This window comes from Drosophila willistoni (genome assembly GCF_018902025.1).
Source record: "Drosophila willistoni isolate 14030-0811.24 chromosome XR unlocalized genomic scaffold, UCI_dwil_1.1 Seg143, whole genome shotgun sequence".
NCBI classification, from domain to species: domain Eukaryota; kingdom Metazoa; phylum Arthropoda; class Insecta; order Diptera; family Drosophilidae; genus Drosophila; species Drosophila willistoni.
The window spans coordinates 7,526,570-7,541,807 of NW_025814056.1; the positions used below are offsets into that span (position 1 = coordinate 7,526,570).

The 15,238-nt window shown below is 36.0% G+C and overlaps 1 protein-coding gene across 1 annotated transcript in view; it reads left to right on the top strand.

The window, feature by feature from the left end:
- Nucleotides 1-15,238, top strand: part of LOC6645552 — a 65,023-nt gene that overhangs the window by 21,874 nt on the left and 27,911 nt on the right. Inside the window, exons 2-9 of the mRNA XM_047011915.1 lie at nt 4,783-4,954; nt 5,039-5,187; nt 7,333-7,503; nt 9,087-9,245; nt 10,979-11,055; nt 11,975-12,073; nt 12,142-12,301; nt 12,431-12,542. Coding sequence (XP_046867871.1) covers nt 4,783-4,954; nt 5,039-5,187; nt 7,333-7,503; nt 9,087-9,245; nt 10,979-11,055; nt 11,975-12,073; nt 12,142-12,301; nt 12,431-12,542 — 1,099 coding nt within the window. The remainder of the gene's footprint in view (nt 1-4,782; nt 4,955-5,038; nt 5,188-7,332; nt 7,504-9,086; nt 9,246-10,978; nt 11,056-11,974; nt 12,074-12,141; nt 12,302-12,430; nt 12,543-15,238) is intronic.

Here is a 15,238-nt window from a genome sequence, read left to right on the forward strand (position 1 = left end):
AATGCTTTATACTCTCCACATAGTTGATTTGCATTTCTTTTTTAATACTTTTTGTCAACTTATTTTCAAGTTCTAATTGAAAACATTTATAGCTCAAAATGTGCACACAAAACTTTTATAATAAACATATACTACAACGACTATTAAATGCTAAATTCTATCTCTCGGGCTTTAATTAACAACATATTCTATCGGCTTTGCCGTAGCCACATGGCCATTTGTCATTCTATCTATCAACATCTACATATATATATATATATATATATTTGTATATCTATATTTGTTTTAAAAATATTGCTTTCCTTGTTTTGCTAAATTTCAACACCCATCCTTCTTTACTCGTCGTCTTCTTCCCTGTGTGTGCCGCAATTTAACCATTTTTATTTCGCCCTAAAGAAAATTTCTCACATATGTATATCGATTAATTGATTGATGAACATGCTATGAATAGCAGATGAAGAGGAGATGTGTTATTATACATAACACACAGACAGGACAGAGTTGCAGCCATGCTGAGGCAGCACACTCACATACACATAGAGCTCTATACATGCCTAGTGTATGTATTGGTATGTTTTTTTTAGCGCGCGGCACGTGAGTGTCGAAGAAGAAAAAACACATTTTTGCTGGGGCTAGCAGGCATGAAAAATGGTTGGTATTGCATATTTTAAAGGGGCTCTATCTCCTGACTCCATGCCTTCGTTTCATCGTCACTCTACACATTAAAACCAATACCATACAATATATGTATGTATGTATGTATGTATGTATGTATGTATGTATGTATGTATGAATGAATGTACAGCCTTCTACTTTGGCAACGTTCAGAAGCTGGCCAAGCGTGAAGCATGTTATCGGAGGTCTTCTCTTTTTAATGGAATTATTTCGTATACAAAAGGGAATTTTAGAATGAATTAAAAATAAAGCACAAGTCGAATACACACATACATACATACGATGGGGAATGGCAAAATAAAAACGTGTTGCTCGCTTTAAGGCGCCTCGCCAAAAAATATATATGCAAAAATTTTCAATGGGCCACATGTCTCTTTTGTTGTTTTTACTCTTGTTGTGGTTATTGTTGGGGTTACCAACTGTCTCCGTTTTTTGTTTGCCATGCCAGTGGGCGTGTCTATGTATCTCAGTGTGTGTGTGTGTGTGTTAATGCTATACACAAAAGGATGCCTGGCACTTGGTTTTTGGGCTTTAATTTAATTTTATTAATCAAAATGGCTGCCCATTTTGAGGTTTTTTTTTTGCGTATGGATGGGTAGAGTTTGGGGGGCAGTTGGAGAAGGCATTAATTAAAAAGCAACAGTTACATTGCTCGTTTTTAATTACATTTACCGTTACGAAGGCTGCACTTGGACGTCGTCAGCTGTGGGCTAAAAACTATAAAAAGTCAAAGAGTCCCAAATGCCCCAAAAAGTATGCTACCCCTTGCCGCCGTTCACAACTCTGGCAATTGAGTTATGAGTGTATGTGTGTGTGTGTGTGTGTGTGTGTGTATGTTTGTGTGCGAGAGAAAAGGAAAGAGCCTGTAATTAGGCAAAACATATTACTTTAATGACTAGCAAGCAGCAGCAGCAGTACAAGTAGAAGGAGTAGCAGCCGGTCGGTCGTCCACTATATTGAATTCTCTTTTGCCCAGACCCCATCCACTTCGCCCCCAAACCTGCTCTCAATATGGACCATAAAAATCATATATGCATTTTCTCTCTTTTGGCTCCTAATTGGTTTTCGCACAGCCAACATAAAATATTAATAATAGAAATTAAGTTTTTCATATTCTGCTTCAACCTATTTGCTGGCTTTTATAGCATACTTTTATGGGCAAATATGCCAAAAAAAAAAAGAGAAACAGAATATAAGAAAGAAATTATTTTATAAATTTTTAATGTTTCAACTGAGTTTTCATCCATTTCTACTCTCGATTGCAAAAAAGGAAAAAAAAACAATGAGAGGAAGAGAGAGAACAAGAGATAAGGAAAACTTGAGAGAAATATATTTAACCAGACTACAACAATATCATGCGGGCGCAAAAATAACATAGAGTAAAACTAAACTTAATCGGGCTGGGGATTTCACCAAGGAGTGTGCGTGTGTTTTGTGGGTGATAGAGAGAGGATTGGGGTTGAATTCTGGCTAACACCCAGCTCAAAACGCACACTTTAAACCACAATCTCACCAAGACATACACAAAGACGAGCCTCTAAATGCTGCCCAAATTGAATGTCAATGGGCACAAGAGTCTTCCATGAAATATACTTATAAAACTGGATACATATATATGTATATCTTTCTCTATATATGTATATGTATGTATAAATGGACAACAGTAGCCCAGACAGAGATGATGATGATGACACACAAACACACAATGAAAGACATTCATACACACACACACATGCACACTGATTGTTTGATTTCCACCAGACCCAGCAGAGCGAAGAATGCATGAAACATGGCGAAAAATATGTAGGAAAAAGTTTTTTTTTTTTTTTTGCTTTGCTACGGAAACGGAAATAGAATTATAAAAGCCAAGCTAAAGACGTTGACAGACCATACAAAAAGCAATGGCTGAGTGGGAAATAGCAGGAGGGAAACCACACACACACACACGCATACAGGAGACAAGAGTAAAGGAGATAAGAAAACTCTCTGTGTCTGTCTGTATCTGTGTGTGTGTGTGTGTGTGTTTGCCAAAGGCTTAAATATGGTAGGGAAAAGAGAAACTTTTGCCAAGTTTTTGCCATAGGGGTAAAAAATTTATGAACAGGCAACCACAAAAATGGTTGAAAATGAGCAGGGCGGTTCCCAAAGCGATGGAACAGTGTGTGAAGGCGGAGGAGGATGGAGGAAAGGGTGTGAAACGAGAATCGTCGTCGTACAAAGAACTTAATGAAAAATGAAGTGCGATTTATGGTCAAACAAATCAAAGTTTGTGGAAGTGTTTGAATGGATATCTGTCTGAATGCAGAAGGAGAAGCTATGTAATTCTCACATATTGCCTTTTCATTTAGTCAGGCTTTCCTCTCCTCTCCCCTTAAGTCTTACATTTTCCTCAAATTGTATGAAATGTGACAAATTAGGGGAATTCAAAGGCTTTATACAAATATAAATTAGATTTTCGATTAGAGACAATGATTATATGGAAGTAGTATATATATTATGTGAATTTAGTACGTATATCTCTACTATATATACATACATATATAGTTTTTCGATTGTGCTTGCGTTTATCTTCTTTATAATTCGCTTTATGCAGAGGCATTTGTCTCAGCTAATTCAGCATGGAACTTTTCACAGTGGAAGAGATTACTGCCGCTGGGGACGACAAGGACATACGAGACAACCAAGACTAGGACGAGGACAAGGACATGGTCTGGCTAGGATTTTCTAGTTGAAAAATTAAATATTTCACATGTCTGTCTGAATTTTATATGCGCCAAGAGCGGAACCAATTCAAGCCAAAGGAAAAGCGGAAGTGTAGCTCAGTAGAAAAAAGAAACGAAAACAGCAAACCAAATGGAAAAATTGTAAAAAAAAACCCCTCCCCCCACACACACACACACACACAGAGGAAGATGAAGAAACAGCAGCCGGATGAAAAGGAGAAAAAGAGAGGCTGAAGCAAGCATAATCTAATATGCCACAGTGCAGGATATTTGCGGAGGGGCATCAGACAGAGCAAAAAAAAAATTACTCTATAGACACCAAAAGGAAAAAAATATAAGAGAGAGAGAGAGAGGGAGAAAGAAAAAGGAAGCCACATAGACGTAGGAGCTGATTGTCGGTTATGGGCAATGTGCGTTTACTCCCCCCTTCCACTTGCCCCACGCTTATAGCCCAACAAACCGGCATATGAGGTGGACAAGTTGGCTTTACTTTTTATGGCATATGAAACGTGCGAAATAAATGATATTTTTATACCAATGCAAAATAAATGTAATACAAGTGGAATGTAAATCTTAAATTATGCTATTGGCTTTTGCCCACAGAAAATAAATGAAAGATACAGCCAAAGCTCTGCCATAAACTGTTACGGTAAAGACCTTTAAAGTCGTTCCAAAGTCGATTTCAATGTATTACACTTAATAGGAGCAGCAACAGCAGTAGCAATTTCTAGTTTGGGACAACAACAAATCAAAATACACTCAATATTATATTTGCTTTGCATAATTTGTAGGCGTAGACAAAACAAACATTGCCACATACACGCACACATCACATCACACACACAACCGCATACACACACACACACACACAAATAAATCAATGTTGAAAATGTTAAACCGAAATGTAAACATTAGAATTTACATAGTAAGCAGAGAAGCTGAGGGAAAAAAAATGCGGTTGGAAATAGGAGAAAATGGATGAAGAGGCAAAGCGAAAACGAAAATATTTATAGCCTACTTAAAGGCTTAGTTCTTAGAAGTAAAACCTAATGCCACTTTAATTTCAATTTACCAATTTTTGTAAATTTTTTTCTCTCTTATACCCTCTGTGATAAAGAATTCAATTCTGGAATTTAACATTCATTTTGGTCTCTCGCCAAAGTTTATGCAAATGGAAATCTGACAACGAAATTGACGAAACTTTAGCTGCAGATTTTTCTGGCTATTTTGTATTAAGAAATGGGGCAAATGTTCTCATAAATAAATCATATTATTTGACTTTTTCGCATTAAAAATTATTAAACATAATTAATTAAATCATACTTTTGAAATACTATCTTAGCTATCAAACCTAATCAATTTGTTCTCTACAATTTTATTGCAGATCGCACAATAAGCGAACATGAGAGCAAAAATGTAGTTCTACCCTGTCCGGTCAATGAACAGAAATGCGGTAAACTGCATTCATTGAATTGGTTTAAGGGCGATGGTCGTATCGCTGCCATGCTACTGGGTGATAGCAATGTGACGAGTGTAAACAAAGAATTTGAAAATAGGTAAAAAATATACATACATATTTCGATTCATCTTGTAATAAATAAAACTAATGGCTTTGCATTCTTATGTTTCACCTCATTTAGAGTAACAGTTGAACAAAATCCATACAGATTAGTTATTAAGGACTTAAAAATATCTGATGAGGATATCTATCTATGTGATACAACATTTTATATACCCGAGGAAACGTGTGATAACTTCAATGGCTATCGTGTTGAACTGAGAGTCCTAGGTAAGTTTCTCCATTCGAAATGATTGGATAACAAATTGCATGCATGCATTTCATACAAACACATATTTTCACATGTTATCGTCTCGCCTTGTGTACATTTGTATTTCTTTCAAGTTGTTGCTTATTTTATGCATTTGTTGAATGTTATTGTAATTGCTTTATTGTTGCTTTTAAGTTTCTATTTTGTGTTTATTCGTATGCGCTTTAAATAATAAAATGCCAAATAACTAATATCTCTAACAATTAAAAAAACAAATGATAAATGAAAAAACAAAAACCAAAAAAAAAAAAAAACAAAAACAATTATGCATGGGAAAATTAAATCGAATTTCACTTATTCAAGAAAGGGAAGAGATGATTCATAATCTTAATATTTATGTTTAAAGGAACTGCATGTGTTTGCTTACTGTGTTTGTCCATTGTATGTTATATCAGTCATGATCAAAGATTTGGATCTCAATCTCTCTGATTTTCCATTATTCAAATCGAAATCAATTCAAATTTTTGCCTGAATTCAAATGCCATTTCCATTGTCGATTTCTTTTTTCCTTTTTTTTTCTGTGTGCTTTGCATCTCTCTGTATATAAGTATTCAACAATCTTTTGACCCCATCCCCCTCTTAGTGTATATGTACCCTATAACTATAAAACCGATAACCAATTTGACAAGTGCAACCCCGCAAGTTTACATATAACCAATCGCTATCTCTCTCTCTCTCTTTCTCTATCTCTTTTTCTCTCTCCTTTTCTCTAACTACCTACCCATCTATCTATCTATCTACACATATCTTTATTTATTTTGCTCTATTCCATAAACATTTTTAAACGTGTCAAAACTCATGCAAATATTTTCTCTTAACTGATTGTACTTTTCCAAAAAACCCAAAAAAAAAAAATCGCTTAACAACATCGACATGGAAATTCCATATATATAACACACATATATTCTTGGGTGTATATGTAAAAAAATAAACAAAAAACAAAAAAATACTCAAACAAATTTGCAAAAATCGATCGATACATGGAACAATCCATGCCCATCACCAAACAACACCAACACCACCACCGCCACCACCACCACCATCTCCAACCACCAACACTACTACCAAACCAAAAAACTACAAATTACAAAAAAAAAAAAAACAACAAATTCCAACAACAACTTGTTCACTCACCAAAAAATTTGTGTTTTTTTCATCCGATATTGTATGAACTAACTCTGTGTGCCCCCCGCCCGACCCCGATTTCCCCAAAAAATAAAAATAAAACTCAAAAAAAATGAACTCGAACTAAAAACAATTTAAACTCCAACCAACAAATGCTTTTGAAATTAAAACTTGATTTTTGTTAAAAAAAAAAAAACACTCCCATAAAAAAATCAAATAATGTAACCAAACAAATTTTTATCCTGAATCCCCCCCCACAAACGAAACCAACGAACAAAATCTGCGCATTAAAAACGTAGAAAACATTGGTAAATCTCCAACTAAATGATAAATAATAATTTTAAACGATTTCCATTAATGGTTTTTGTTTAGTTGTGCTTGAAAGATGATAAACATCTGATAAAAAATCCTCTTGCCTTAACGGTTTAAGAGTTTTAGTTTTTGTTTATTTTCAAATTCAATTGATTTTCAGTTTCGGTTTTAGTTTATCAATTTTTGGTTTCATATCAAAATTTTCGAATGATGGTGTGCTGCTGCTGATGATGATGATGATGATGATGAATGGTGGAATGTTTGAAAATTATTTATGCTTTAATTTGGTTTCATATTTTCTAATTATCTTAGTTCTATCATTCAAATTAACGACCATTCAATTTCAAATTTCATTTTCATCAATTTTATGATTTAATTTTAACTTAGTTTCTAATTGTTATCAATTAATATTTTGCCAAAAAAAATAATAAGTAAACAAAAATTGAAATATGATTTATTAAAACACAACTCAACATTTTTACCTCCCGAAAAAAAAAATTTGGAAAAAATAAAAAAATCGACACCACACATGAACTACAACAACTATAACGACGCACTCTGACTACACACACACACACACACATACACTGCACCCGCCCACACACACACACATACATATACGTACACACACATATATATTGGATATTGGAAACGACTGGACAATACAGTGCCACCCACTGAGGTTGTGATTTTGGACGCTAAGGGCGACCGCATCGAGAACGGAAGCATCGTGGGACCCCTGCAGGAGCGCCAATCTCTAAAGGCAACGTGCACTGTGAAGAACACACGTCCCCAGCCAGATGTGGGCTGGTTCCGTGGCACCAAGCGCCTGGCAACATGTGAGTATAATAACAAATCCCTCAATCTGCCATCCTCAACTATGACGACCTCTGAACTACACTTATAAAAATAAAAACCATTCAAAACCAAGAGCCGAGTAACAAATAAGTCCAAAAGTAGAATATTTCAAATATCAAATTAATTGAAAATGGGGAAAAACGAAAGAAAGAAAAAAGCTCAACAGATCAAAACGAATGAAACAAACATTTATTTTAACCAAACACAAAGCATAAAAGTTTTAAGAGATCTTGATGAGGAACTGATGAAAAATATTAGATTACATGACTAAACTATGTTGAATGTTACAGTTGTCACATCGCTGATTGTTTAGAATTTTGCCAAGTGTAAACCTAAGCCAACTCCCCTGTCAAAGGTATAGGAACATAAAACTTATTCTCTTTTTTGTTGTTCTTTTTTTTTTTTTTTTTGGGTGTTGTACTTTGGCTGCTGCCAGGTCATAAAAGCAAACGAAGCGCGTTTATTGATTTCCAGACCAGGGTTAAGTAGCCAATTTGATGCATAAGCCCCCGCGCCCAGAGTCAATGTCGAAGTAAGTCAAGACGGTGGCAAAGTCGACTCGATTCCAGTCGACTCGAGAGTTTACGATGCGCCACAAAGTTTATGCAGTGGCTGACGACGACGACGACAATAAAGAGAGAGAAAGAAAGAGCCAACGAATAAGAGACTTGGGGTAGCTCTGGCAAGGATTTGGGCGATGCTTATCAGTTTGCATATAGAATAGGAATAGGTATATATATATATAGCCTAACCACGCTGAAATCATAAAATGTTATGTCCTCTTATTGTAAAGCATAAAAGTAAAATTAGAGACATTTCATTAAATATTTCAACTGCAACACGAGAGGGAAAGAGGAGAGCTAAAGGAAAGCAAAAACATTCCTCTGAAATCCTCAAATTAATTGACTTTAACCATTTCCCTTTCTATGCTGTTCCGCATTTTTTCCCTTTGTTTTGAAATAAATGTCAGGAAAGTAGGGAGGTGGAAATCTTTCATAACAATTAGCTCAAAAGGAACTTAAAGCCAAAATCAGAAGAAGAATAAAAAGAAGCGAAATGGTGAACAAAATTCAAGCAAAATTCTTAGCTTTATTGGCCTTGAGTATTTTTTAACATTTCCGGTTTGGAATATATATAATTTTTTTTTTTTTTTGTCCCACCCATTTCGTTTGTAACAAAGCAGGATAATTGGGGTCCTTCACAGCACAGACAAAAGACACAACCCTTTTGGAGAAAGTGCGAGGTTATGAAGCGGGTTGCGGGGAGTTTATTATCCTCCTTCCAAAAACAAATTTGATTTTATGTTGAAATAATTTTTGTTTTTTTCCTTTTTGTTTTGTGTTTTAAAAGCCCATCCCTTATCATAAAACGGGAGCATAATTGCTTATAATTAGCATCCATAAAAGGTGGAATAAGAACTTATAGCAATGCAAAAAGGATTACAGGGAATTCCTCCACTCACTTCTTTCCTCCCAAATGGAGGGAATGGGTTTTTTTTTTGCTTTGAATACTAAAAGGTTTATTCAATATACTTAAACATTTGCCACATTTTCTTTCTCTCTAGATTCGCCCACTCATGATCTAAAGGATGGACTATACACATCAACACTTGAATTGGATTGGCAATTATCACGTGAAGACCTCGCCCAGGATATTGAATGTCGTGTGGAATCGGCGGCCATAAAGAATGCAATTGTTACCAAATTCAGTGTGGATTTGCAAGGTGAGTTTTCTATGAGTTCTATGAGTGAATGACTCAACAACAAAGGTCGTAAAGTACACGGCCAAAAGGAAATGATGACTCCGCGCCCCAAATGCTTTATGTTTAGGCCAGACAACTTTATGTATCTTCACTTTCTCTCTCTCTCCCACTCTCTATATCTCTGTGTTCATACATATACAGAAAATAGGTGCGCTTAGCGAAATGGTCATAGGAAAATGCTTTCGTTTCACAGTTTACGACTTTGTTTTGAAACTTTATAATGCACACAATATACTACATTGTGAATGTGAAAGCCTATAAAAATAAAGGGGAGAAGAAAATGTTGTTGGTCGATCGTCAGATGTTGATGCTAAATGTAATTGGCATTTCGTTTAAGAGAAAACTTAAATGGGATACCATAAACCTATTTATAAGCACAGGATTAGCTTTGTCATCTTGCTTTATGAAAAATATTTAAAGCAGATTGTTGGGAGCAGCCAATAAAATACACAGAAACAGACAGACAATTATGTCTCAACAATGTTTTAAAATAAAAGGCTGATTCCATTGGTCCAAAAGCTCTAACAATAAGACAAAAGATAAACTCTACTAATTTGTACATTGATTTGTATTTGATTTGCTTATAAGGAAAAACAATTCATATATTAGGTATAAAGTCACCTGTTTAGATTTCTATATTGTCAATAATGCCTAATGAATTTTAGTTTTAGATTAAAAATGATAACTTTTTTACCTGCAATGAAATTTAGTAGGGTTCATATGGAAAAAAGACTTCAAATTTATTTTCAAAGTTGTCGCAAAGTTCAATTGGCAATTGGCAAGCTTTTTCCTCGATGTTTTTATTTATGATTTATTGTAGTTTGGTTTATTTTGTTTTAATTTACCAATTGATAATTAGTAATATAATTTTTCGATTCTTCTGCATGCCCAATTTAAGCAAGTGGCAATTAAAAGAATGGCAAATCTCTTTAAACTTTTCGAGCGTTTGTCGGCATATTGTCTACCATTGGTATTTCGGGTTCATTAAACCCAGAGGGTTGATCTAAACTCGAAACCGTTCAAATTACAACAGCAAAAGGAACATGAACCATCATTCAGGCATTGTGTCCCCAGGCGCCTTCAATTTTCAGACTTTGAAAGTCATGCAAATAAATTTTTATAATTAAAAGCTCTTTGACAATATCTAGTGGCTCGTTTTTTTTTTTTCGTTTTTTGTTTTGCAATTAACAAATGATTTGACATTTTTTTTTTGTTTCGTTAGAACAACGTTGTTTTTTTTTTGTTATTTTTACTTTTTTTTTTGAAAATTAATGAAAGTCATTAAATGTAACATAAAACTGAGCAACCTAACGGCAATGATGTCTAACGTTCAAGTTTTTCATTTACAAAGTGGACAAATTGATTGATGGCAAAGGTTTTGGTATATTGACGCGCCGAGGGGTGTTGCGTGGAAGGGGGAGGGGAAGAATTGGTCGGTCGGTAGGCAAGTGAGCCCAAATGCAAATTGCCATTATTAATGTTTTATATTATGGAAGAGAAAGGGCCCCAACCAACCAACCAATGGCAGTGAGGGGGGTAAAAAGGAAAAGAGACAAAGAGAGAGAACCGAATAAAACCAATTACAAAGTTCTCTCCCTTTCTCTCATACTGTGAGTCTCAAGTATTTTAAGCAATTTGCTATATTTTTTTTCTATTTCTCCTCTAACCTGTTCTATTTTTTCATTGTTTTACAGTGCGTCCCACAAGCATAGACATCAATGGAGTGGAACATCATACAGTACAGGGCAGTAAAGTGGTGCTAACATGTGATGTAAGTATATTTCGTTTAGTGTGTGATTGAGTCCAGTTATAGTGAAAAATTTATATAGTAAATGCATATTTATTGTATCTTTGTACATGGTCGCTTCTTTTTGTAGCATACTTTTATGGGCACACATTTTTAGAGAATATCGTTTGTTCATTTTAGAACTTACCCAAGGTAGTCTTTCTGGTCCTGTCGTCCTCAATGTTTTTGTTCGTTGCAGTCGAGTAATTGACAACAATTAACTGCCAATTATTTTGCGATTTTTCGTAGTTGTCGTCCACGTTGTCCTCGACAACGACGACGACAAGAATGAAAACGACATATGGGCAAGCAAGCTCGACTTCTACCTAACTGAGCCTCTTTTTTCCTCTCAACATACATATACATATAGCCTTTTCGACAACGTCCTGTCATTGCTCTGACTTCCTCTTCCTATAAATTTTCCCCATTGCATTTTAATGGAAAAGCGCTCAATTGACTGCAGTTTAGCAGCACTTTGACATGGTTGAGGGGAGGCGAGGGATAAAAACGAGGTGAAAAGAGGGCAACGGACATGTAACTTAAGTCAGAGGACATGCCTCTGAGCTGTGCGCTCCGTAAAATTATGCGAAATTGCCTATTGATTGCGTATTATGTGTTCTAATGGAATTTTCATGCAATTGTTTTCTACTGTCTGCCAAGGTACTATAGTAAAAACGTTTCATGGGGTAATGGGCATACATGTACATATATATAAATGAATATGTATGCCCTTATCTATATGTTTGTGTGTGTGAATATGCACTTGACGTTTAATGGAAATTTAATAGCGATTGCCTTTCTAAACCAATATCGACAGTATTTGCCCATGGCAGGAAAATAGAAAAGTTGTTAATTTATAGGTTTAAATCATGATATGCATAATCATCATTTCGATTTTCAACAGATTCATGGTGCACGCCCAGCGGTTAATCTAACTTGGTATAATGCCACATCAATTATTAACCCAGAGGAAAATGAACTAACCGAAATACGAACCAAAGCGGTAAGTTCAGCGGTATAATTATTTTTAGGCATTTAGATCAATCAAAGTGTCATCTTTATTTGTAACAGTTTGAAAAAGAGGATGGCACCTATCACACCCAATCGGAATTGATTTTTAATGCCACTCGTTTTGAAAATGTGCGCGTTTTTCGCTGTGAGGCTGAGAATATTGTTTTACAAATCAATCGAGAGAAGGCCATATCATCGGCCATGACATTGGAAGTGTTGTGTGAGTATATAAAATAATCAAATTGATATTCGCTTACAGAATAATGAATTTCAATTAATAACTTCTAATTAAAGTTTTATTTAAACAATAAACTAAGCTCAATCCATACTTTGCATTTACTTTCTACAGATCCACCCGTTGTTAGGGTCAATCCACCAGAATTAGTCGTGAATACAAGTGAAATAATTTTGCTTAATTGTGAATATATCTCAAATCCGGCATCGCTAACCGAAGTTATATGGTAAGTTTTTTTTAAGAATTTTTATCAATAAATTAAATGACAAAGTGAAAGCTAGTCGCAAAAACCGAAACACAAAACGAAACAGAACCGAAACGAGTGGAATTGGCAACATGGCGGAAGCCAGAAAATCCGAGCAAATGCAAAAGTCAAATGCAAAATGCAAACGAATTTAAATTGCTTTTAAATCCGCCGTGCAAATACGCACATTCGAGTCAGATAAGAGAGATAGAAAGAGTGCCAGAGGAGGGCGAGAAAATTTCTCTCTCTGTGCGTGTGCGTGTGTGTGTGTGTGTGTTTCGTTCCCCAAAGGCAAAAGTGACGGGTGTATTGTGTTGACTACATAGGCGCCTGGCAAAGGTGTGAGGTAGAGAAACTAGAGAAAGGGTGTGAGCGGAGGTGATAGCTTGTCTGACTTTCAACTGCATACATAGGTAACACACGCTGCATGGCGGAGAGAGTGGACAGACTGGAAGGGTAGTGGAATTGCATCCAGAACTCAATTTAACTAAAATTTTCACAGTAAACAAAAATCTAATTAAAAACAAATACAAAAGTAAACATATAGACAGAGAGACAGAAGCAATGAGAGAGAGAGAGGGAGAGGGAGAGTAAGAGACAGTGGGAAAGTGAAAGAATGAGTGAGCTGGGGAGTAGGCGGCGAAGAGATAGGAAACAAGAAGAAGAGTGGTAATAAAGTGCGTGCCATGGGAACCTCATTCTGTTTAGACAAGTGTACACGTACAGCATCCTCCTTCCCATTCCCATTCAAATCGTCCTTTTCACCATCCCTATCATCATTATCATCATCATCATCATCGTCATCGTCATAATCATGAGTGTTGTCGCAGCGAAGATGCATTTATCTGCTGAAAATCAAAACAAACTCCAAATGCAACTGGAAAATGCGTAATGTGAATCCGAATGTCAGTCACATGTGGATAGAATCTGCCAAAATTAAAGTTCTTCTTTAAGGCACGCTACACTCAAAAAAAAAACACAAATTGTACTAAAATTAGACATAATTTTAATCACTATTAGTTAATAGTTAAGTCATCATCCTTGTTGACTTGTAAATCAATTGTTATAGTCATTAAAAATTATGAATTTTTGGCTCATTTGTTGGGTTCTTTTTTCTTGGATTAGATTTTATAGAAAAGTTTCCAACAAAATATATGCAAAGTACTTGGCCGCTTGACTTTTTAATAAGTTTCAAGTACATGTTATTTTTGTGTTTTTGTTCAGTGTCATTTGATTTTGCGCCGCCTTAGCCTAGACGCAGGACATCGTTCACATCAACAGCAACAGGGCCATATAGAATTACACACAATCATATAGCGCGTGGCATCAGGCAAACGCATAATGCGAAATTATCGCTGGCATGGCAACAACCATTCAGTGGAGGGACGATCCCTCCCTCCCCCACCACTAACTGGGCAAAACCAACCCATCTAGCCACCCACCCAATGTCACTCGAAAATCCCAACGAATTCCAGTATGCATAGCTAACAAACTTGGCCGAAATTCATTGGCGAATGTCTGACATATTTCTGGAAATGCTGCGCTGATGCTGATGCTGCAGCTCATCTCTTTGATTTGAGTACCCCAAAAATGCAATTTTCGCCGAGATTTGAGATGAGGATTCGCGGATATATGAGATACGTGGATTTTTGCTGTATTAATTGGAATGTTTTGTACGCGGACCAGAGCATTGGGAGAACATGATGATGAGGGCTTTATATGATTGTTCAAATATATTAAAGTGCAGATCATATGATGAGACTAGATGTGGTTCATTTTGGTGAGACCTTCGTTTTGCAAAAGGAAACGTGTAATCAATTTGGAAATTGAATTTGCCGTTTCACAAGTATAAAGATAGATTCAGGGACATGTGTGTGTGTGTATATTTACAAGCAAACACACACTTAGAGTAAGATGGTTGTAATGCCTTACTTTTGATTAATAGTGCACAAAATGTAGTCACTTTTTTCTCCCTACACTGCTTTTCCCAAGTTCCGTCCCCCCACCCTTCCTTACATCTCTCGTTTTGCTTATACAAACAGCATATCCAAAGCAGAAAATGTTAGTTACATACGCGAGTCTAATTAGGCGAGGGGCGGAAGGATGCTAAGGATGCAACAGCAGCAACAGCAACAGCTCGCCCTTATGATGAATGAAGATGGAACAGTCAACAAACTCGTACACACACACACGCATACACACTAGTAAATCCTAAGATAGACACTCACACACAAACACACACTCACTTACACTCATCTGTGTCAAGTGGCTGCATTTTACAAGCCCTTCCACGTTCAACATTTCCCCTACTCCACCTCACCTATCTCTTTCTCTCCTACACACACACACACACACACACACACACACACACAGAAGACCCCTCCTTGCATCTAGTTTTGGCGCTTTGCTTTGCCAACTGAGAAATTAAATGCACACACAAAAGTGGCATACAGGGCAAATTTATTTAGCAGGCATTTTATTTACGCCTCTATGTGTTTGTGGTTTAAAAAAAATGAAAAAATAAACAACAAAAACACACACATACACAACCGAGGAGGAAATGAGAAAGACAGAGAGCGAGAGAGATATAGAGGAAGAGTTAGTGAGAAGAAAGAAAAAAACGAAAAATTAAATGCATTTTCCACTCTACTGTATGTGGAATGTGTTTTTGCTGTGGA